The following is a 25162-nucleotide window of genomic DNA, read 5'->3' on the forward strand; positions in this document are numbered from 1 at the left end:
TTTTTATGCTACAGTCATCTTCACTTAATATTGCATTTTGCCACGGTTGAGTTTCTTGCCTCATGAACCATGCACTTGTTTGATGGTAGAACTTTCCTCTAACATAATTTAAGTGATAGAATTTTGATGGGCCTGTAAATAATTGTGTGCATTATTTATAGTTATTATTATATAATAATATTATTTAAGGTAATCTCAAAACATCCTTGTGAATTGCCGGAGGAGTTAAGATTCACTCGCTGCATCTCAGTATCTCTCTTACTTTTTCAACCATTTTGTGTCCCAGATCTTTTTTTTGGGCGTGTGTGTTTATCTGCATCTGTCCGAGGGATATTTACAATCTTTAGTTGCCTCGCACACAACTATAGCTACCTTCATTTTCTCCCCTGCTTCAGGAAATATCAGAAACTTTTACATTTCTTACACTGCAAATGTCACATCCCAGGAGTAAAATACAAACAGTTGCCAAGTTAACAAAATTACATTTTACATTTTCAAGGTTTCACATAGAAAGATGTGCAAATAACAATTAGCGTGTTTAAATTATCTCAAAGATGTGATACAGGAAATATACTTTATTATTATCTTATTACATTCAATTCAATTTGAGGAAAATTATGCTCTTTACTGGCTATGCAGAGGTTGTCTCCCTGCACATGTGCTCTCTGTTACAGTACTAACGCACTCACCAATCATGTTATGGTTCCTGATCAATACTGTCTGGACCAATTAGAGTCTCTTGGGAAGCATGAATAATTGATGATAAACTTTTAATGGAGAAAACTAGCCTCTATCAATTAGTCCCATTAGTTATTCCTGTTCCTTTCCTGTGGTCCGTGTTGTTGCAGAAAGTGAATCACTCAAGAGGGCAGTTATATTTATCTTTGACATTTCAGTTTCTGTACTTCATTGAAAGCAGTAATTGGCAGGGGATAGTCATTGATTAGCTTTTATGAGTGGCCTGTATACAACTTAGTTGTTTGAGCTCAGCCATTTAGCAAGGAGCTTCTTTTGCATCATTGTCTGGGGAAATGCTTTCTAAAATGGAGTGAAAGGAAAATAGAGGAGAGGGAAGAGGGAAAGCGTAGAAATTAAGTTGTTGGCTTGTTGCTTTCTCTGGTAGCATTAGTCCAGTCCAGAATATTTATATATGAGATACACACATGCACGCACACACACCAACATTTTCTTGGCATATATTAGTGATATTCATGAGATGAGTCATAGATCACTGATGCTTGTCGCCAGGGGTCTGCCATTGTGCCAGTCCTCATTTCCTCCAACATGTTCTCTTCACTATACCAGCTGTTTTTCTTTCTTTTTTTTTTTTACTCTTCCATGTTTACCCAAAAATTCTAAGGGGAAAAGACTAAATATATTTTTGGTGACACGTTTAACTCCTTCCGTTTTCAGGGCTTTTGTATTCCCAGTCGTAACGGATGTTTCCTTGAATATGCTGTTAAGCCAGTTTTTGGCAGTGTCATGCTGTGACTTTCCTTAACCAACATTTTGCCCCACTTTTGCTCACTTTCCCTCCGCTGCAGTCAGGCTGTGTCTCATTGCAGACATGGCACAGTCGAGATGTGCACTGAAAAGACTTTGAGACATTTTATGAAAAAGGTGTTTTTAAGATGCGTTAACCAGGTGCGTTAACCAGGCTTTATTGGGTTGTGTTTTTAAGTTATCGAATGTATGCTGTTCTGAATTACGTCCGGAGGCTATTATGAAAATTCAAGCTTTTAAGCTAATGGCAGCTACGGGAAATAGCAAACCTGTCATCAGATTGAGAGACAAAGGAAGTTGCACAGTTTTTAAATTGTCATGGGCCTTTGTTTAGACTCACTTATTTTTATTTGCTCAGTTACTCGGTTAAAAGACAAGTTTCAATTCCAAACAATTTCTACCATTATACTTTAAAATAATTTGACAGTCCTGTCACAAACCAGTCCTTATTTCATTTACACCTGGCTTTGAAAGTGTTTCACATTTTCATCTGTAGTCAGGTTGCTCCTCCTTTGCAAAACACAAGTATTTATCAACCTGACAAATGTTCTCATAGGCTTTGTAAAATTATTAATCTGTTTTAAACATGGTCTAACAGGCACTAGACAGCAGTGTAATAACATCTTTCACTTCAAAAAATAAAAAAAAAAAAAACATCAAAAACAAAGATGTTACTACAAATTTGATTGCTCAAGCCCATTATTAATCCCAAGTCAGGGGTGTGCTGCTAGCTGAACCTTTCTCCTCGATCCAGACCCCTGAATTGGCTTACAGCCAGCAGTGTCTGTGCCATGCGCACTTTTTCATATTTAGTGATCTGGTATGGCTTTTCACCAAGTGCGTGTCCAGTTGAACCATTTCATTTGCCCTTTCGGAAACACTGAGTTGGGTCAAATTAATATTGTTCACTGATTAAAATTCCAGTCATTGTCAGATTCAGTTTGCATGCCCTGCTCCCCCTTGAAAATAGGTTTACTTCTCATCTTCAGATAGAATAATGATGTGAAGAAATATGTTAATTCCAACTGAATATCAGTGGCAGGCTTTGTGTGTGTTTATTTCCCCCTTGCATGCGAGCAAGTGAGTGTGTGCGTGTGTGTGTGAGAGAGAGAGAGAGAGAGACAGCTGAGTGTTTCATCAAGCAATCTAATACTTTCCACATTGTGCACTAGAAATGAAAGACAGTTTGTTTACACTCATCAATGTTTGAACTGCAACACGGCTGGTGCTGATGACATTTGATGGGCCTCGTTCATCATCATACTCCTTTGTTGCTTGTATATTTATACAGCATATCTAAAACCCCACTCATATTTCACAGACAAAATGTGAAAAATTTGTACTTGTGCTGTTGCGACAATATGCCTCAAATTAAACTTTCAGCTTGAGGTCCTCAGTGTACATTTCACATCATTCCTGCTTAGCATGTGCATTTGATATCAGTGTTGACTGGTGTGCAGTTAAACCAGCTTGTCAGCTGAAATTGATTTGATGTCTAAATATGGTCTGGTGTCATTTTGAATAAAAATAAGTAATCTGCTATGGTGCTGTTTGTAAAGAGAAGATGAAACTCTCCTTTCTGTCTTTTGAGAATATGTTAATAAATAGAATAATTATTAAATAGAGAATATGTTAATAAATGCTTATTTAATAAAATGTTTATAGCCTCTTGGCAGCCTTGGAGCTTCTTAAAAGAGGTATAATTGTCAGTACGTATTTTAACTAATAGTGATTGTACTTGGTACCAACTTGAAGAGAATACATCTAATCAGCTCCTTGGTATATTGCCGTCTTATGAATTAGGAAAGTCATGCACAATGACGCTTGCTAAATTTGTTTAGGTTGAACGTAGGAAATATGTGGAAACACCTGCAGATAAAGAAAACAAAGCAGGATTATATCTGTTTCAGTAAAGATTATTTCCAGTCTTATTCACTGCAGGATAGGTATTCTTATTTAATTGAATGGTGTAAAATATAAAATGAAATGGAGCTCTTAAACCCCATTTTATTGAAACTGTTAATAGGCACTAAAACATTGGTAGTGTTCAGACTCAGTGTTAAAAATTGTACTAGTTGTAAGACAATCTTCATGACCAATCAGGGGTTATTGGTTGTGGGCACACTAAAAGTTCTTGCATGCATAAAAGGCTTTAGTTAACTGGTGCTGTAGAGGCCACCTCAGGCAGCGCACGGAAGAACTCGTGCTAGTAATATAACAACCTGACTCACACCTACGTTTTCAAAATGTCATCACTCTCGTAAGAACAACAAATATAAAATCAATCTCCATTGAGTTGTCTGACTCATCACTGAGTACCTCAGAGTACGTTCCCAAATTCTTCACTGGAGCCCTGAGGTGAACTTGAATAAAGCAGTTTCACGTGGAAGCATCTGGTAAAGCTCAGGATGTTGTGATATGTAGTTAAGACTGAGGGAAGATTGTAGTAATATGAAGAAATAAAGAAAGGAAGGAAATCGGTGAGCAGATGGGGGAGTCAAATGAACCGGGGGCGGGTGGGGGTGCACAGTGCTTTGGAGGGCTGTTTCTACTTTTTCTACTTTTTGCCAATTTTGTCATTGCATCAACAAATGTTAAACAAAGGATGGAACATGATGTCAGGCTCTTCCAAGGACTCAAATTAGTATTTTAGCAAAAAATATGACACAGAGTGGATATATAGACAGTTAATCAGGAATCACACACACACACACACACACACACAGACACACACACACAGGCACCCAGAGACATACAGGTTGACACAGGCCTGTTACACTGCAATTGCATAGATTTAGACTAAGGACTGACTGCAATAGTATTCTCAGCTCCTCACCTTTTTCCTCACTTGTTGACCTGGCTTTTACTTTCCTATCTTCCATTTGATCATTTATTCTTTGGTGAACACTCTGGCTCCATCGCCCTGACGCTGCTTGATTACACTCAAAGTACATGAAAGGAGGGGACCTTGTATTCCATAACAGAAAAAAAAAAAAACAGTATCAAAGTATTTTGTACCACTTGTTTCTATACATGTGCAGCTATAGCAGTGTTTCTTTCTTTTTCTTTTTCCTTTTCTCTCATTCCTTTTATTTTCACATTCTTTCTCTTTTTTGTTAGTTAGAAGTTTAGCACAAATTAAGCATGTTTCTCTCTCCTAAGGTTTTGATAAGCAAACATGACAAGGAAGACTACTATTAAATTATGATCGAAAGTCACAGCACAGTGTTTCTTCGTGTTGGTTTATTTATATAATTTTATCTTTTTATAGGTGCGGATTGAGACGGCTACAACTCTAAAGCTCAATATCCTTTCATGCTATTCCTCAAATGATCCAGAAATTTGTAGCAAATGGGTTAATCATACTTCTCTTACTGCATCTTGAAGCAAAATAGTAATGTTTAGTTGGAGAATCATGCGGACCTGCTCACAAACCTCTCATAGGGAACATGTTGAGTTTGATTTCCTCCTTAATTCATCACCACCCGTTGATGACTTTGAGTTCCGGACGGAACAGTTCCTCCCGGTGAGTACATGTATCATGTATCTGCTGGGAATTTTAGCAGTCCTAGGGGTTTTTGATATTTTTTTTGGAAATTAAAATGATGCTGAGGAAATTAGCCTTAAGGAATGAATTCATCCCAAAGACTTCAGCTCAATAAAGTTATAAATGTCTCTCCCCTATCCTTCTTGTGCTCTCTTTTCTCTGTACAGTACCTTGAGTCTATCTTCGGGCTGCTCTTCCAGTTGTTACAGCAGGTGACAGAGTGTGACACTAAAATGCAGGTGCTGCATGTCATCTCCTGTGTCATCGAGAGAGTAAACATCCAGGTAAGAGGTCGGATGTGAAACAAAGCAGTGCTTGAGATATTGTTCAAAGCTGATTATTATTATTATTATTATTATTATTATTATTATTATTATTTTTGCTTTAAGGTGAAGTTGTGCTAAACAAAGAAATGTTTTTGATGGAGCTTGTGTGTTTGGTTGCTGGGATGACATATTTTATTGTTTCTTGGTGAAGAATAGTACTGCATAATGTGGAGGCAAAATGGGATTCACTGACTTTGTGTTTTCAGGGGACATGCAAAGCTGTTTTAAAAAACAAAAACAAAACAAAACAAACAAACAAACAAAAAAAAACAACATTATGGGTCTGATACAAAGCATCTCTTACCCTGTACTAGCCCCAGACCACCAAGGTAAAACAACCATCTATTCCGGAAATAGAGATAGACACTAGTGATTTTTCACTTTTTCAGACAATAATGTTGGTGGAACTATTGTGAATCCAATTCCTGACCGACTCTTTGTAAATCCCAAGCCCTCTGGAGGCCCCTGCTATGATGTCTGCTCTCATTTACCATGATGATGCAATTTCTCCTGCGCCACTGCAATGCTTTTGTGGACATATAGATCTTTTTTTGCCTGTGTCCAGTAACTCATTCTAATCCACTTAACTGCCAGCCCATAAAATTGACCTTCCTCTTGACCCTGCAGGCTCTTTTCAGTTTAAAACCCTTTGCCTTAAATGATCCCATGACTTAAATCTGCCACAGAGATGGCTTTCATCTTTGTGAACTGTCGGTCTGGTTAAGTCTCCTTCAGTCACTTGCTATGGCTAAACTTATAGAGTGGATGCCCCATGAATATTCTATTACCTCTCACACGGTATTTTCGAACCTACAAAGAGGCAGTTGCAGAGAAAAGTGGAAATGTGAAACCAGTTGATCATTATTAGACCTTAACATGATGACACATATAGTTTTTGCACCCTCTTCTTTTGTCATTCTCACAACTGACTGACTGGCTTTAGGAGTCTCATTTACCTCAAAGGCTAGATGAAGAGGTTTTTGTCTTTGTCCTTAAGGCCTGTACATTGTGGTTTTCTTTTCAAATTTCTGCTTCTAGCCAGCTCCTTATAAAGGTGTAATCGAGCAAAAATATGCCAGTGCTGGGTTTGCAGCCCTGCCAGAGGAAATGAAAAGGGTGAACACAAATCAGCATAAGAAAAATGGTAGAAAAACATTTTCCGAGTCTGTAATTAAATGTCACTCTCAAGTGTCTGGGGAATCTGCACAGGAGAGCCGAAATCACAGTGTGCCGTCATTTTTCCCAATTTCACAGAGGGATGAAAGTGATGGCATTTCTCCCTGGTCCCATTAAGGCTCTGCAGGCTTGGATCCTTTTCCATCCAGAGGAGATATTATGAATGACCTTTTTGTCAGCTAGTTCTGCCAGTTTTAAGAGACTTGGCCCTATCAGTAAATTTAACAGAAAAACTTAGATTATGGCCTTCATTTATCATTAAAACAGACATCAATTTTCTGTAATTGGCAGTGCTTGACTTCAGCACATCATAGATAGACATAACTCTCTGAAATAAAAAGAAAATGTATTACTATCAGTATACCTATTGAAGTTCATGCATTTTTTTTTTTTTATTTATTTATTTTTTTTTATCAAGCTTATACTCAAATGTGGTATGGTGTCCCCTTAGTCAACAAAGGTAAACCACAGGGGACAAATCCACAACATACTGTGCAGAGAGTAATTTTATTTTGAATGTCCAAAAGAAAACACCAACACATTTGGGCACATATACTGTGATTACCATGAATTAACATTTGAAAATATTTTTCAAGTTTGAGACACAAAATGAGCCCTCCAGATTAACTGGTTGCAAAAGCGAACACAACAGCTGAACCCTGCAGAATAACCTCAGTCATTGGTATTAAGATTAAAGTCATATATCATGCCTGTTAACACATTTCAAGGGAACATTAGCAGCTGCTCAGTAGGTGTTTAAAAAAGATTAAGCTGATCAAACATAATGCAGGGCTCAAAATACTTTTTTTCTGTTTTCTGCAAAATTGCAAGTTGTTAGGGTTACATTTTTTGCAATCTGGAAAAACTTTCTGCAAATACCCAAGCTGTTATTCCTGCCCTACTATAACCTACCTCGCCTGGCAAAGCTAACAACAGCATCATACATCGCTTTGTACATCTTAAGAATGTAGTTTACTTCGTGTGAATTAAAGACTGATTATTTCAAATCTCAAAACATATTCTGATCATTCCGTGTTCTAAATAAACACTCTGATGCTCTGAAAACAATATTGGTCTGACTGACTGAATCAACATGATATGTTAACTGAAACAAAAACAGAATTAGTCTGTATGCACAGGGCTTTTCTGCTCACCCTTTGAAACAAAGATTTGAGAGTTGCATTATCTTCTACATGTCATGTATCCACTGAGCACGAGTCGGATGGTTCTGGCGTGGTTCCTTGGGCCTGGGATGGCCCCACGCGTGGGTCTTGTGACGAAGCACCCGCTGCTGCTGAGTCCTCTTCATGAGGAACCACGCCAGAACCTTCAGACTCGTCCTCAGCGGAAACGTCTGGTGAGGATACAGTGGCCGTGGCTTCTGGAAGTTCTGGACTTTTTTTCTTGCCACGAGCTTCTGAAGGGCTCCGATGTTCGCCGACTTCAATGCATTTACGTTGAGTTTGGCAGCTTCTTCCATATTTGGTGTGCTGCATACGTAAGTGTCACATGACTCATCAGCAGGGAGTTTTACAACACGGAAGTGAACAGAGCGCTACCTGCGTCTTCTGCACCAAATATTTTACTGGTATTCACAGATTTTATTAAGAAGAAATCACACTGAAAACTGTTTATAACCATCTTTATTCTTTATTGGACCTATTACAAGCCAGATTGGGTGGAAAAGGACAAAATTACCTGATTTTTTCTTTTTTTTTTTTTTTTTTTTTTTTTTTTGGCCTGAAAAATTGACAGTTGTTTTTATTTTTTTCTTCAATCTCAAAAATTTTTCTGCAAATTGAAGGTTGCAGGTGGGTATTTCGAGCCCTGTAATGGCATCCATGGGAAGCAACAAGTGATGAGGAAAAGGAATATACAGTAATGGAAAGGATCTGGTGATGGGTTCAGTTCTTTTGAGCTCCAGAATGAAACTTGTTTTATTTTCAGCATTGTTTGCAGCAAACCGTAAGTAGGAAAGAGATGTCACTTGTTGATGGTTGTGTTGTATGCGTTGTGTTGCATGGTGCTGAGTTTTGTCCTTTTTGCTGCAGATCCGGCCATACGTGGGCTGCCTTGTTCAGTACCTGCCTCTGCTTTGGAAACAATCTGAAGAACACAACATGCTGCGATGTGCCATACTCACCACACTCATCCACCTGGTGCAGGTATGGCATATAGACATATAGGCATAAACACAAAACTATACACAGACACAGCCCTACCTTCTTGTGGGGAAAAATGAACCAGCTATATTTTTTAGCAAACAGTTTGTTTTTGCTCCCATTGTCTTGCATGGAGTAGAGCCAGATTGAGTCTTTTTGGAGCCAGTCTCTAGTCAATTAGAAGAGCTGCATTTAAATACACTTCTTCATTGGCTTCAGAGCTCATCTGTGGTGGTTGCTGCTTGTCTGGTCACAGGTGTAGAATAATGTGAATTATTTTGGTGCAATAGCCTACCACATCCTTTGTATAGGACTTTTGTAGCCTTGTGTTCTTTTCCCTCTGTGCATGTTGTGTGTGTGATGCCCTATATTGCAGCAAATATTTGCATCAATCAAAGGGTGCATTCTGAAGTTCAGTCAGAGCAGAACCACCAGACCAGACAGGGCTCGGGTGGCCTGTTAATGGCTGAGGTTTTGCTATATGTCAACAACTTCTTCACTTAAAAACCTATGTAGGCTCCTGTCTCTCCCCGAGCTCATAAAATACATTATTGAAATCCAAATAAGGATGAGACTAACACAGAGTTGTTGCAGGAAAGTTGATTGAAGGTTGAGTTTAATTATGGCTTTTCAGTTTTAGAGACTTCTTAGTTCAGAGTTTTATATGTTTGTTGTTGGAACTAGCAGCCGCTGCACTGTGACAGGTGGTGTTGCTCAGTGGATCTGCCTGGAAGTGTGATTTTAGGTGTCTTCCAGAGATGCTTTGGTTTAGGTGCCTGAACCCAGAATGGCTGGATACCACTGGCACTCCGTAGCCTTTTCACACCATGCTCTCACCATCATAATTGGAAATAAGGTCATACCAAGTCAACTTGGAACATGGCTCTGTTCGTTTGGTGTCCATCCTTCTTTGTTTTTCCTATACTCACTCACTCGAATAATATAGCATGCTCTACAACAAAGATTCAAAGGTTTATCTCAAATAAATAAATACAAGAGTACATAAAGAAACATACAGAGGCTCTGGAACTCTATTTGTTTCAATTTATCTTGTCTCCTGCATTGTTTAATAATAGTTGCTTGTCAGGTATAATAGTATAATAGTTTACAGTAATAGTTGAATAACATCATTTTGGAAAATCTCAGTCATCCAATCTTCCTCTTTGTTTCATTAATGTTCATTTGTTTCTTAGGAAGTGACACGTTTTATAACTTATTTTTCTGAAATGTATACCTGTCTAGGTGATTTCTACAAAAAGAACTGACAAAAGCCCAAGTCGAGCTTAGAGATGGCTGCAGCAACAGCAATAGCTGTCGGTGTGGTGTTCACTGGCATGTAGACAGGACAAACCAGACCTGGAAAACTCTTCAACATTATTTAGGCCTGCTTTTCAGGAGATAACTATTAACAGATAATGAAAGTAAAGTGTGATATCACATTTCTGTAGGAACCTGTAGACAATATTATGTTTAGTTATTTTGTGTCAGTATCACTTGTGTGCTATGAATTGAAGTTAAGCTGCAAATGGCTGCATGAGGCATCATCTCAGTTCTTTTCCCCACAGCATTTACATAGCTTCTCTGTCAAGCTGCAGAAAGATTTTGGCTCCCGTGTGGCTGCTGCATGACTCCACAGTGGGAGATGGAAAGTTCAGTAGTGGAGACACACTCCCTTCAAGAATTACACAAATGCACATCTGGCTGCCTGAGGGAGGCAGTAATGCTGTACAGTTGAATTTAATAGCTAATTAAAATAGCAAATCCTGTCACCACATACGGTTTTTCTTTAAATAATTTGATGATAATTTGGGGTGCAAAGTTGCCTGCAGTATGTTTTGCTGTCATCTCCAAGTCTTGATTGGGATTGGCCAGTACACATTGCAGCTGATTGACATTTAGGAGGGCACTACCAACCAGAGCCCTTTTTCCCCCAGCAATTGTCAACTTTGAATGGCAGACAGGCAAAAACAGAGAAATGACTGAGCCTGCTTTCACGATGTCTTAGTCTGAAGTGGTCTTGATTTTAACATAGTGTATATATTAATTTTAATGTCCATCCAGTTAATGTAATTTTAGCAGCGAAGACTATGTGGAAAGGTTGACTAATTGTGCTTTGACTCAGCTATTTAATTCCCACAAATTCATTCTCTTAAAAGTCAGTGCTAAAGGTTGGAGGGTGTATATGAGTCTCTTGCTGTTGACAGTAAAAAAATGACAGCCCGTTTCTCCAAGCCAATTTCCAGTAACATGAAAAATAAACAGCCTTTTTAAAATATTGATCACTCTGTAAGTTTTACTACTCTTCCTGTCCCTCTGTCCCAGTGTACTGCAGGTTTTTTTTGTTTTTTTTTTTCTTGCCAGGCAGTTGATTGCATTCACCTGGCTGCTAAATAGATTTCAGGGTGATTTAGACCTGGGATAAAAATTCTGCACTTTTTTCCCCTTTGTGTACCCCAAGGGCCATTTTTTGGCCCTGTTTTGTTCTTCAAATATAGTTTCTCTTCTGCATTTTATTGGATGGTTAAAAGCATTATCTTTCCACTGCCCTGTGGATGATACTATTATATTTGTCATGTAAGACAAAAGCTTATCATAGCTTGGCCTCCTTAGACTGTTTACCAGCTGTAAAGGACTAGATGTGTTCTAATTTCCTTCCATTAAATGTCCTTATTATTGACTTAGAATTTCTCTGATGAAAATTTATCAGTCCATTGGTAACAAATGTTAACAAATATTAGCTCATTTTAAATCAAAGATCTGATCAATAGCAAATGTATCTGTCTTTCTTTTTGTTTTGTTTTTATTCTCCAGTTATAAAATATTACTAGGACCAAGTTGTTTTTTTTTTTTTTTCTTGCAGTGACCTGGACAAAAATAATTAATGCTTATTAATGTTTTTGGCCTTTCTAGACTTGATAATTGCAGTGGTCTTTTAACTTGCTTAAATCATTCTGCTGTGTCTCAGCTTCAATTAATTTAAATTGCCTCCATAAGGCTTCTGACTAATACCCCAAAGTGGGTCCATATCACTCCCATTCTGGTTGCGTTTTGTTGGCTTTCAATCAAGTGTAGGATTATGATTATGATTCTTTTAAGAAGTTGTAAGGCTCTGCACGGGTTAGCTCCATCTTACATTGCAGAATTTCTGTGTCCTTACACTCCTGCGAGGTCCACCAGGTCCTCTGATCAGGGCATGGTGAATATTCCAAGATCCACGCGGACATTTATGCAATTGCCATAGTTGTTGCTGCCTTCTGAAAGAGTCTTTCCTCAACATTAAATCTGCTGAATTTATTTGGGTTAAAAATAAATAAATAAATAAAAAAAAAAAAAAAAAAAAAACTTATATGGACATTCCTTTTTGGCAATTGCTTTCAAGCTACGCTAAGCAATTTCTGACAACTAGAGGGTGTTGAGAGCTCAAACTCCATTTGTAAACAAAAAAGAGTCACTCCTGCCTCGGGGTCACCACAGCTACACATTTGAAAGTTAAGGTGAAAAACATTGATTTTTGGCAAGGAAGTGAGGGATACATCTCAGTCTCTGAAAGCTCTTGTTGGATTACTTGGATTGCTTTGTTTCTGCCTTCCAATTTAAAGACTTGTTTAAGCTGCAGATTTTCACCAACAAAGTAGCCTGTTTTGAATTAACTTGTGAAATCTGGATACATTTCTCTGCAGAATGTGTGGTTTCAGAATAGTTTTGAATGATGTTGAGGTGGCAAACAGGTGAAATAGAAGGTGGAGGGGGAGCTTATTTGGGCTGATATGGAAATTTAGAAAGCTAAAACCAGGAAATGACAACAGACTGGCTGTAAATTGTGTAGTGGAAAGAAGATCCACAGTGATGACTCGCATATTGCAAGTCATTTTATTAATATTGCTTAATGTATTGCGTAATGTGTGTGTGTGTGTGTGTGTGTGTGTGTGTGTGTGTGTGTGTGTGTGTGTGTGTGTGTGTGTGTGTGTGTGTGTGTGTGTTTTGTTTTTTAATCACTTAACAGTATTTTTTTAACTAGCCTTCTAATGTACATCATTGCTTCTGTCTGTTTTTTGTGTCATACATGATGAATAGTGCTGTATAACTTGTGCTTGGAAAACCACTAAAAATAAACATTAATATAGTGAATAACATCATATGCCATTTTAGCCACTGAATAGATGTTTTTTTTTTATTATTATTATTATTATTATTGTTGTTGTTGAATCAAATTACTGTCTTTCAGTAAGGATATTGGTATCATATTGCTCCAAAGTTAGGCTAAATTTTGGCAAAGGAACCTGACATCACTGTATTAAATTACCTGTTGTGATTTTAAACACAGCCTCATGAAACTTTACATCCACAAACTAGAGGATAATTTAAAAAACAGAAAAACAAAAATCATAATAAATCATAATTCTGAAACACAATACATATCGAGCTGGCACCCAAATATCCTGATAGTACTGAATGAGGAGATAAGCATATTGTATCAGCCCTATGTAATAGTATGAGGTAACTAATTATTAGCTGGAGCATAAATAGGCAACGCATGTAACAGAATTAATACATGATGATTAGATGCTCAACTTTTCCCAGAAGTTCTTTTGCTTTAATGCTTTTTTTGTAGTGATATATTGGCTTGCTTACAGAGAATGAATGCTGTCTACCACAAAATAGGGACTTGTTGCTTGTGATGAGGATGGCGGCCGTGCCAAGGCAAAGTGGAGCTTGGCTCTCTTTCACTCTCACTACTGTAGATGCAAGAGGGACTGTATTTGGACTGAGTTATTGTCAGGCCATCAGTTAAACATGCCATCACTGAAACAATGTTGGCAACTCTAAAACACTGCTCTGAATGTGCTGTGATTTCAGACAGACAGATGCCTCCCGCCCACCCCACACATGCGCGCATACACACACACACACACACACACACACACACACACACACACTCTCACACACACACACACACACACACACAAAAGCCCCACGTTGCCCGTCTCCCACAGTTTCTCATGATTGCTTTCTTTGAGAATTTAAAGTGGTTGAGTAAAACTTGTGGATATGGGGTGCTTTTAAAGGTCAAAGAGTCAGAAAGGTTAAGTTTTTGTTGACATAGCTGCAGGATATGAGTGAGATGGAAGTGATGTTTGAAGGGGACTAAGGGGAGTATTTCAGAGGGCAAACCGCAAAGGTTGTACAGAGGAGACTGGCGGAACGTGTTTGTGCTTTAGTTGTTAGTTTTAATCTGAGTGTTTGTGTTCATATCTGTATTTGAATGTGTGTTTGTACACACACACACACACACACTTGCAGTGTTGTCAGTGACTGTGTGGACAGTCATGCCCCACAGCAGGCTCTCCTTAGCTGTCTAAGGGAAGTCATTAGTTCCTAGTTTCTAGTTCATAGAATGGGCACACTTGACACACTCCATGCCGAGCAGACTGCAACAGGAACTCAATCATGACATCTGCAACATGGTCACATTTTTACTTGAGGCATTTCATACCAGAGAAATTAACATATGTTCAGAAAATAGTTTCAGGCAGAGGATGGAGAAATGACAGTGATCAGTCACACACTGAGTTGTAGATTTCACCAACAAACATTTGTTGATTTGGATTGAAATGTTGTTTATGGGTATTAAGTTACATTCATTTCTGTATAATGTTTGTGAAAACTCTAGTCATTCCACATTTAGTCAATGTAATTAAGACCACAGAAACTATAGATGCCACGTGTTTTCTTATCAAAGCCACAAGTGTAGTAATAAATCTCTAATATTTCATACCATATTGGCCCATGTAAATCCCAATCTGAGGCTTGGTCAGGATTGACTGCATGATGACTGGTCCTTGCCTAATCCTCCAATGTGAGCATGGTTATAACTCAAAAGTCTGTGAAACCCACAGTTGTGTCTGAAACGATGTCCTCTGTGATCACACTTAAAAACATGTAGTGATGGTTAATAAAAACCTGCCTGTCTCAGGAGCCCATGCATTTGATCAGTGTTGAGCGACGTGAAATTAGGCATTCTTATGAAATCGCTCCTAGTGTTGTGCACCTGCTCCTCATAGCCAGTCCTTCCTTTTCTCATTATTGTTGTGTTGATACAGTATTGCACTGCATGTGCATGGTTGAACAGTTGGTTCTGGGCACAAGAAAGTTTTTTTTTTTGTTTTTTTTTGTTTTTTTTTTCCTACAAAATACGACAGTTTGTCAACGTCTGTCTGTTCACTCCTGTGCTATTCAAAGCTCCATTCAAGTATATATATGACAGTTTAACAGAGACTGAAATTCATTTCCACCTCTCCCACCTAAAGTAAATGACCACAAATTCTTTCAAAGAGAGCATGAAATTAATTTTGAAATTCTCTGAACAACTCATGTAGCCATGTCCAAATGTTTAATAGCCAGGTAACTGCACCAAGTCCAATAAGCCTGTATTTACCCTGTTATATGGTATTTTCATCTAAAAAAAAAAAAAATCCATGTTATTCAAAAGGGTACACAGTGCTTCTCCACTGGAGGCACAAAGCATGCTCAAGTACCAATGGATGCACTGTGCACTGATGCTGTGTAATACTGGAGTGAAATGGAGTAGGCCTTAGGGACAATATTTTAAACATTTATATATGTACCCTACCCTTAGGTAAGTTTATGGCAGCTCCACTCCCTCTCAACTCCCACTTCACTCACATGCTCTGCATCAGTTATTTTAAAACATGAAGTATAGCTTTCATATCCCCTATTGGTGTTTGTTGTAGTGCTAATATGATGTAATGCTCTGTTGTTTTTTTTGTCCATGTAATATCACAGGGACTGGGAGCAGAGAGTAAGAACCTATACCCCTTCCTGCTCCCTGTCATCCAGCTGAGCACCGATGTTTCCCAGCCGCCACATGTCTACCTGCTGGAGGACGGACTGGAGCTTTGGTAGGGACATGGACACACATACATATCTGTCTGTCTGTCTGTCTATCTATCTATCCATCTATTAGGGCTGGGCAATTAATCGAAACCGACATTTAGGGCCCTTAACCAACATAATTCTGCCTATGACGGTTATTCCGGTTACCACACCACAACACGTCACATCACAAAATGCTCCGTCGCTCCATTATTCTGGGTAGTGAATAAGAATAATGTGATAATAATATATGGCCTAGATACTGATGATTAATTATTGTACTACTACTACTACTACTACCACTAATAATAATAATGATAATAATAATCATTAGGGAGCAAAATTCTGAGAAATTAATATAGCGTGCTTACTATGCAGCAGGGCTCTCAAGTCTCACACGCTCACACGCCACACCTTGTATTTCTCACGCAGAGAGATTACCAGGATAACACTCATTGGTAGCTGAATTGTTAGGTCTGTTTGATAAGTAATTTACATTTTTAAAATAATAATAATAATAATAATAATAATTTAACATATTGTTAAATTATTGGAGTCAAGCCCCAAAATTAAAATTTAAAGGCATAGTATGCAGGATTTTACTTGCTTAAATATTTATAATTACCAAAATTCATTACCACCTCATGGGACTGGTTATTTATTGGTCTTTGATGCACACTTGAACAAGTGTAAATTGTATGAATACTGCCCCCGTCAGTTCCGGAACAATATGTTACAGCCTGCTGAAGGATAAATCTAAATAAGTATTGAGTCTAAATAAATACATCCAGTACCTGCAATGCCGGAGAAAAATGGTTACTGTCATATTTTTGGACTATTGGCATCGACCTGGTACCTAAGTATTGTTTCTTGTGACATCCTTAGTGCCTTGTGTCTCTGTCCCAATGCCATACACACACACACACACACACACACACACACACACACACACACAGAACACACACACCTGATGTGTTTACCTCACTGTCTACCTCTCAACACTATTTTTGAGTGTATTTTGAGTGAGTATTTTGAGTGTTACTCATGTGCCAAAAAAGAGACAAAACGCACAATAAACAAAGTCAGAGACTGATTTGACCGACAGCTTTATTTATTTATTTATTTATTTATTTCTCCACTTCACTGCACTTGTCTTTCGAGTGCTATTCGTTTATTCATCAAAAAAAAATGACAAAATGCACAATAAGCAAAGTTAAAGAGTAGTTTGACTTACAGCTTAATTTATTTATTTATTAATCATCAATTTTCTATTAAGTATTGCAATAATATAGTGAATTATTTTGGCCGTGATAACCGTGTTGTGAAAATCCGCTGTCATGACAGCCCTACTTCTCACTAACACCTGACCAGTGTGTCTCGGTGGAACAGAATGAGGGACTGTCATAAGAGTTTAAAAAAAAAAAAAAAAAAAAGAATAACAACAAAAAATGAACATGTTCTGTTGACATGACAAAGAAAGGCAGAATGACACACATTAAGGCCAGCCAGCCAGTTGATGCTCACATTCTCTGTCACACTCCCCAAGGCAGACGTTTTATCAAGGCCTTACTGAGTGCATCTCATTCCTCTCACTGCAGAGCACACACAAACACATGCACAGTTACACTCCTCTATCATCTTTATCCCTCATTTTCTCTCCTCCCCCTGCCCCCCCGTGCACTCATGAGTCCAGTTTTATGTCATTGCTCATCAGCCCCATTTAGTGATTCATGGTGAATGCTCAGAGAAAGAGTATATGTAGGAGCCTAACTACATTGCTTTCTACACAGACTATAAAATGGTAAACGGCCTGACTGCCTTTTCCTTCATGCATTCCCATTTCAAAGGTCAGCACTTCAAGTGATGGAGCTGTTAGTAATGTGTAACTTAGCTCTGCATATTTTTTTTTATTTAAAGCATGTGCCATTTAAAGCCATGTTGAATTTTTTGTTCTGATGCCGTTTTATTGTAAGCAGACAGTAGTCAGTCTGTTGTCTGTGAAATTACAACTAGGATAGTACAGAATATTATATTATTGATTATAGCACACCTCTCCTAGACAGATGCACCAATACCATCTGTTTAATGCTGGTATCTATTCAGAGTACAAGGAGTAAAGCCAATACTGAGTACCAGTCGGATCCATTATTGAACAGTGTTTAACTAAGCAGTGCAGGCTTGGACCAATTAGTTAAGGGTCATTGTACAAAATACTCGACATAAAAGTTTTAACTTAAGTTTAAAGAAATGATGCTATGTAAATAAAGTTATTAATTACTTTACAGTTTACTTTTATCTCTGACATGCTACTTAGGGCTTTTTAAAAATTCATTAATTTATATATTGGTATGTTTCTGTTTATTTATTGATATCATTTCACAATTTGGGCATGCTGTGTTTGTGGAAAACGTGTTCATTCATTCATTCATTTAAATGGGCAAACCTGGTGTGGATGTTGGGCAGTCACATAGGAATTTTATCTGTTGGGAAAAAATTGATGTGCAAAAATGCAAAGATACATACACATACAGCAGAACCGCACACACTCACAGACACACACACACACACAAATGCACTCACATTTGTGCGTGCACACACAAAATGGTTTACCACTGTTTGACTTAATCTGGAGGTAAAGCATTTTAACCTTTTTATCTCCTGCTCTCTCATTTCTCTGGTCTTTCTTCTCCTGCGGTGACATATAGCGCGCAGTGTGTACTCGTAGCATAAAGCCACCCTGACTTATGTCCCTGTCTGGTCCTCTATCCTCTCTGATAAACAGCTTTGACCTAAGTACATGGTAGCCTTGTTTACAGAGTCATTTGTGTTATTGTCTCTTGCCTTGCTGCTTTGTCTTTTGGTGTTCCTTTCTCTGGCCCCCTCTCATATATTACTTTAGCTCTTTCTCTCCCTCTGAGTTTGTGCATCATGAATTAATCATTCATTTCTCATCATCCTGAGAGGCAATATCTGTAGAGTCAAAATCCACCAGACTTCATCTGTGTTCATATCTGCTGACGTGTTTCTCGCTCACATTAAATGTAACTTAGCCAAAAAGTTTGTTCAGTTTCCAGAGACATACTGTTAGTATTCCAGTTCATTTTACTCCACATCTTATTGAATAATTACTTTGGCAGTCCACTTCCATATGCAGAGTAGAGATAAGGATGTCACATCTGAGAGAGCTCTTGTGAAGAGTCATTTCATTACCATAGTGTCGTGTAGATGTACATTTTTCCAGTAGACTGTAAGGGTTTGTTAGTATGACCTTGGGGAAATGCGCAATGACTGTGTGACTCCGAGCTTGATTGTACTGTAACATGATCCGCTGTTTCACAGATTCATCTTGACATTGAGCAAACTACTGACATTTTCTGTCTCCGTTTGTCTCTCCCTTTCCTCCTTTATTTCTTTTCCACTCCATCCTGCATCATTTTTCCCTTATCGGTTGTTCTCTTCTTCTCCTTCTCTCTCCCTGAACATCTTCTCCCATTTTCTTTTGCAACTCATCTATTTCTGCAACACTCCTTCATCACAACCTCACCCATTTTCTTTTTTCTTCTGCTGTGCTCATGCCCTCCTCTCTCCTTCCCCCCATCTCTCTTCCTTCTTCTCTCCCTCTCTTCATGCAGGCTGGTAACACTGGAGAACAGCCCAGCTATCACCCCCGAGCTGCTCAGAATTTTCCAGAACATGTCAGCTTTACTGGGTGAGCTCACAGGAGATGTTTTTTTTTAAATTATTTTTTAAAAATGTTATTTATTTATTTATTTATCTATTTTGAAGTGTACGTGCATGTGCAAGGTTATTACCGTAAACTAAAGTGAAAACTTGGTGTGGAAAAAAAAAAAAACAAAAAACATTGCTATGAAAATAAATCATATTTTAAAAGATTTTAAAAACAACACTGGAATGATACTAAAACTTAAAGAAACAATTCACCCCTTTATTTGCATGGCCAGAAACTCATAAAACCTAATTTTAAATCACATGATAATTACAGTGCTTGGAATTCAACAAAATGAATGTGCACTGTGTTGCAGTCTGCCAATTTGTAGTAGGTCCATTTAGTTGTAGACTTGACTGAGCAAGACATGAACATACTTGATAATTCATGATGATGGAACTACCTTAATTATTGCAGAAATTCATGTGTCCTTGTATTAAGGCTTGCATGTGATACAATTTATTCTTGTGCATTACTGATAATTCATGAAATATCATGTGCTTACTTGAATTAATACTTTTTCCAAGAATTAATTAATGCCTAGTCATGTAGCCTTACTATAAAGTGTTAACAGTAACAGTTTTGCAGCTTTGCAGTATCCTTAAGGCTGCAGGGCTTCTGCCTCCGGTTTGTAGGCAGTAGCCATCGGTGGCTGATTTAATGGAACCGGCTGGATGATTTATCACAGGCCTAGAGTAATGGACCACTGCACTCACTGTAGTGGAAAGGTGTTTGTGTGTGCGCCTTATGTGTGAAGAGGAACAGCACTGATTTGGTGCTTCTGTACATAGTGAAGAATGTAAACACAAGTGTAGCCTAACTGGCTTGCTGGAGCAGCTCATCATACATCTAGTCTGAATAGGGAATCTAAGGGATGCAGAGGAGTAGGGGACTCAGGAGGAGCGTCTTGGTTGAATGAAATGGAGTGGGGAGGACTGTGGAAGGCTCAAGAAAACTTTAGATTGGTGAAAGATAAAAAAGAGTGTTTAATGAATGAATGGAAATAATGAATTACTGAAAGATGGCAAGAAAAAAGGAAATAGTAGACATGAATAAGTTAGGAATCCAAGTACAAATACACTGAATGAGAGGAGAGGACTGTGATTGTGAAATTGAGGAACAGTTAGAAGGTGACTCAGTTTCATTTGATTTTGTGTGTTGTATAGACTAAAATTCTTTATCCCACGTAGAGTATTGCTGGAGCAAGATGCAAAATAAGGTCAGACAAAAACTGAGGAATATATTAGATGAGTCATTGCAGTTTATTGTTATGAGAACACAGGAACAAGGTCTTCTAGCCTGCCAAGTGAGCTGAAGCACCAGTGTAGCTGTTTGAGAAACTTACAGGTGGTGTGTCCTGCAGCTGTATGTGCAGTGTTTGAAAGACTGACCAGCAGTGTGACTTTCATCAGCTGCTGGTCACCACTAAAATAGCTGCTGTTGGTGGCAGAGAAGGCATTGTCAGAGGAATGCCAAAACCTGGTTTAGGCAAACTTTTATAGGAGGATGAGAGAGAGTAAAAACAAAACAAACAAAAAAAAATCAAGTATAATCTTATTCAGTGTAAGATGCCATGTTTCCATCACAATGATGATGAAGCATCAAAAAAATGAGCTTTTTCTTTGAGCAAGCAAAATAATGAGAAAATAAACAAAAATAGCATGACAGCATTTGTACAAGCTTGAAAGTGTGACAGAAGCAGTACTGAGAGAAAGTTTGCCCTCATTGGCAATATGGTTGCATAACTGATAACTTTTCAACACATACTGAATATTAAAACATTTGTTTAGACTTGTAGTTCTCAACCTTTTTTAGATTATGTAAAATAATAATGAATGTATACTGTTAAAGGTCAAATTAATGAAGGTAGCTCTTGTGCTTGTATTTATGTTCAAATTTTAACATTCTATTAGGCTCCTCATTTGATTGAATATGTACATCCAGACATTATATCCAACCAATCACAGTTAAGCAGAAATTAAAATACATTCTCCAGGGCAATTAGAAAGCACAATGACTTTGTTTTACACAGGAAATAAAAATGACAGAAGAATACACTAACTCATTAATGGCAATTATGAAACAAGGGACACACGCAGCCAGAAGCGAAATGTCAGCTACCTTAAGATAATCATGAGTGAACAGTTGGGTCAAAGCTGAGCATTTGTGAGAGTACTGCTTTTGTTTATTTCCAGACAACCTCTTCACCAAAGATGAATGAAAGTTAACTCCAGCCTGAGCACTATAACACAGAGTTAGCCGGTTGAAATACAGGGACTGATTATGGTTTGCCTACTACTCTCAGTCCAAATAGGCTTGCAGATGATTAAAAGATTTTATATACAGAGAGTAAGCCTATTTTCAAGTCAGTTAAATCCATTTTGTATGTAAATGACTCATCAGCTGACATTTAATTTAATTGTACTTACTGTTTTCTTCCTCCAAAGATAGGGTAGCAAAGTTACAGTAATTATTTGACCACCTTAGAGCATATGCCTTCAGTCAGTAGTGGTAGGCAACCATTGTAATGTCCTGGTAAAAATGTAAAAACATGGACTTGTTGTGAGAGTTTACACCACTGTGATTTCTGCACACTGGCCTCAGGTATTTGTAACTAAGATGATGTGACCAGTTAGAAAGTAGTCCACATGAAAAAACAGTGGTTAAGTTGATAAAAATATATATGAAATTAAGGTGAGAGTTGTGTAATTCTGAAGAAGAAAAAAGTTTTATTTGGTAATATTAGCGCTCAAAACTAAATAGCACTTCAAACAAACATAACACAAATAAACTGGCTTGATGATGCAGGCAGTATATAAATAAATAATACGGTTCCAGCTTAAGAAGTAGTTCATAACATTGTCAGCTATCTTTACTAAAGCTAAATGCATTAAATTGTACTTGTATTGGTAATATGTATCATGAAAAAATATGTCCATGAATGGAGCTTTTGTTCTTTTAAGACAAACCAATGTTGCTCATGACCTGCTTGTGTCCAGCACCCAGTGTTGAAAGGAAATATACCTATTGCCAGTGTTTGGCCACGTATCAGAGCATTTTTAATTTCTTTCCACATTCCCTACAATGTCAACAAAAACTGAACATTATAAACTTTCTTAAAAGAGAACATTTATGGCAGAACTGCATTAGGTTGTACAGGCGTACTTAATAAAGTGGCCACTGGGTGTATATTGCAGTGGAAATCTTTGCTATGCCCTCCAACAGGTATGCACTCAAGTATGGAATGATTCCAGTGGTCCATTAATTTGTGTCTGTAATTTCATCTTGGACGTCAGAAGTCATCTTGGCTCTCACTAACCTCTGTGCAGCCTCATGTTTTATGGATGGATTTAAGGATGTAAATATATCTATTCTCTCTTATCAAACCTGGCAGCAAACAAAAATGTTGCTTTGCCAATGTAGAGGTCATTCCATTGTTCTTTTCTCCATCATGGTCTACATAACATTATGGAAATAGCCTCATTACAGTCTGGAGCAGGTGTCACCAGTTAGCAGACTCTGGTCCAGTGTGGTTCAGCCCGGATCATGAACCACTTTGCAAACTTTTGTTGTGGGTTGTTGTGGCTGCTTTGGGTTGTGGGTTGTTGTGGCTGCCGTTCAAAATACTCACTTTGATTTTCATCCAGTAAAACTGCTGTGTTTTTGCCATGCCTAATGTTACCTCAGTTTAACAGCAGGCACTTTATGGTAGTGGTAGATTACTGATAAGGAGAACTGCTCAGAAAGTTCAGATGAGGACTGAAGTGAGCATTTTTCATTTCTATTTCATTTCTCGTTTTCATACTTTTATTTCTGAGTAGGCCTTACTAATGTGTCTAATGTGAGAATGACTGGGAAAGGTACTTACTTTTGAATTTTACTTTATTATATTTTATGTTTACATACACACACCTACTAGACTAGACCTCCTAACATTTTAATTGAATAACCTTGGTCTAGATTAACCTCTTTTAGCTTACTGTTATTATCATTGGCTCTGTTGACTTTGGAGACTTGTCGTATTTCTTTTCCTGTCCAATATCTGTCTCTGTGAAAATGAGTGTTGCTTTGCAAATGTTTTGGCAAGCCTGTTCATGCAAAGAAAAGGGAAATTCTGTCACACTTTTTCAAGTGCAAGCTTATAACATTCTGTCAGTAAAATAAAATTACCTAATGGATGGCAAATGCACTGTTTTTACCCCAAGCTCCGTGCTGTAGCCAAGTAAGTGTCTGACATTTGTAGAAAAATGTGAGGCCCATTTAAGCAGTTTTCATTGAAAGATGTTGTCATTCTCCAACATTTTCTCATGCAGTCTTGTGTATAGCTGCTTTTCCATCAAGTTCACCAGCTGTAATCATCTGTTTGTCAGCATGATAATAAACCACCATCCTCGATCCTTCTTAAATGGTGGACAGATGTCTTGGATAGAATTAAGATTCTCAGTGTCTTTTACGTCTCTCTCATAGGCCAGACACTTTTAATGACTTGACTTAATCCCCACATTTGTGCCATCACTTCTCATCCCAATAATGAGTCCGTTTAATTTGTTGTTCTGATTCCCAAAGAAATCCTGTCAGAGTGAATGTGGTGTTATGGTTGTTTAAATACTTCTTGTTGTTCCTGCCTCTTTTTTCTGTTATTTGACCACTGGGTATTTTCCTCTCAATAGCATTCATGACTATTTTGTTCATTAGGATCTCCCAAAAAGGAACAAATTTCTCAGCCTAAGCTAGCCTGCCATCTTTAATCATATGCCAGCACAGCATATTAACATTTTTTTTCTTCTTTTTTTAAAGTCTTTGATAACTTAAGTCTTAATCTGAGATAAATGGATGACTCTTTAGGTTGTGAATAGGCTCGTTTTGCTGAATTATCTGCAGCATATGTAGTGCACTAAATATAGTCAAAGTTTTCCATGCAAGTCCTGTGGCAGTGGTGCATTACTCAGAGGTATGATCACTGGTCAGAGCAAATTAACACACAGTGTCAAAGCCCCTCTCATTGTTAACTGTGAACATAAAACCTGGAAGAGCAGCCTTTCGCAATTCATACTCATATGCAGTATTTTCATGCAAGGGAAAATCAACTCGTAGGGGTGCCTAAAATGGTTTTAAGGCACAATGGGGAGTCAGCAAACCGCCTGATGTGAAGTGGCGGATGGTTCCTGCGAGGGTGTTTCCCTCTCATACCATGATCATTTGCCAACAACTTAAACGAAACAGGAGGAAACAATATAAACAAGTCCATTGGTGTGTTTTCATTCCTGGTTGTTAGCTTATCAAGTCGATAACTCAGTTGTGCTGCCGCAGTTCAAAACGAGCACACTTTCACAGCTGAGCTTTTTAATGTTGCTATGTTTACAAGTTGGATAGCGGGTACATTTAGACCGATGACTAAAGTTGTGCAGAACTAAATGTGTAATACACAGTTTTAACACATACCTGCTGGCCAATCAGAAAAGAGTATTCACCCAGACCATGATATAAAAATCTATGATCAACCATGTAAAGGAAGTTCACTCGGCATTTTTCTGTTTTCACTCCGCTTTTCCTCATACTTTGGTCATTCATTATTTTTGGCCGGTTGTCATCAGAGCTTCCGGCAGTTTATTTATTTAGTCTGTGTAGATCAGTGAAGGGATGGGGGCCATTGAGAGACAGTCTGGCTGGGTATAGTGTTGCTGTCTGCCAGGTGTGTGGCCTGGCTTGCCTGATAAAGAGCCCTGCTCCATCATTGCTAAACTGGAGCAGCAAATTCCCTAATTAGAATGTCAGAGCCTTGCCTTGGCTAACTTGTTAGACTGCCGCTACGCTCTGTATAACTGCC

General features: G+C 38.1%; 1 protein-coding gene across 1 annotated transcript in view; it reads left to right on the plus strand.

Annotated features, from left to right (window-relative positions):
* Window positions 1-25162, plus strand: part of ipo11 (importin 11) — a 172428-nt gene that overhangs the window by 69550 nt on the left and 77716 nt on the right. The window contains exons 17-22 of the mRNA XM_030060129.1: window positions 4775-4808; window positions 4989-5029; window positions 5218-5334; window positions 8604-8717; window positions 15519-15634; window positions 19241-19317. Coding sequence (XP_029915989.1) covers window positions 4775-4808; window positions 4989-5029; window positions 5218-5334; window positions 8604-8717; window positions 15519-15634; window positions 19241-19317 — 499 coding nt within the window. The remainder of the gene's footprint in view (window positions 1-4774; window positions 4809-4988; window positions 5030-5217; window positions 5335-8603; window positions 8718-15518; window positions 15635-19240; window positions 19318-25162) is intronic.

This window comes from Myripristis murdjan, chromosome 9 (assembly GCF_902150065.1).
Source record: "Myripristis murdjan chromosome 9, fMyrMur1.1, whole genome shotgun sequence".
Classification (NCBI taxonomy): domain Eukaryota; kingdom Metazoa; phylum Chordata; class Actinopteri; order Holocentriformes; family Holocentridae; genus Myripristis; species Myripristis murdjan.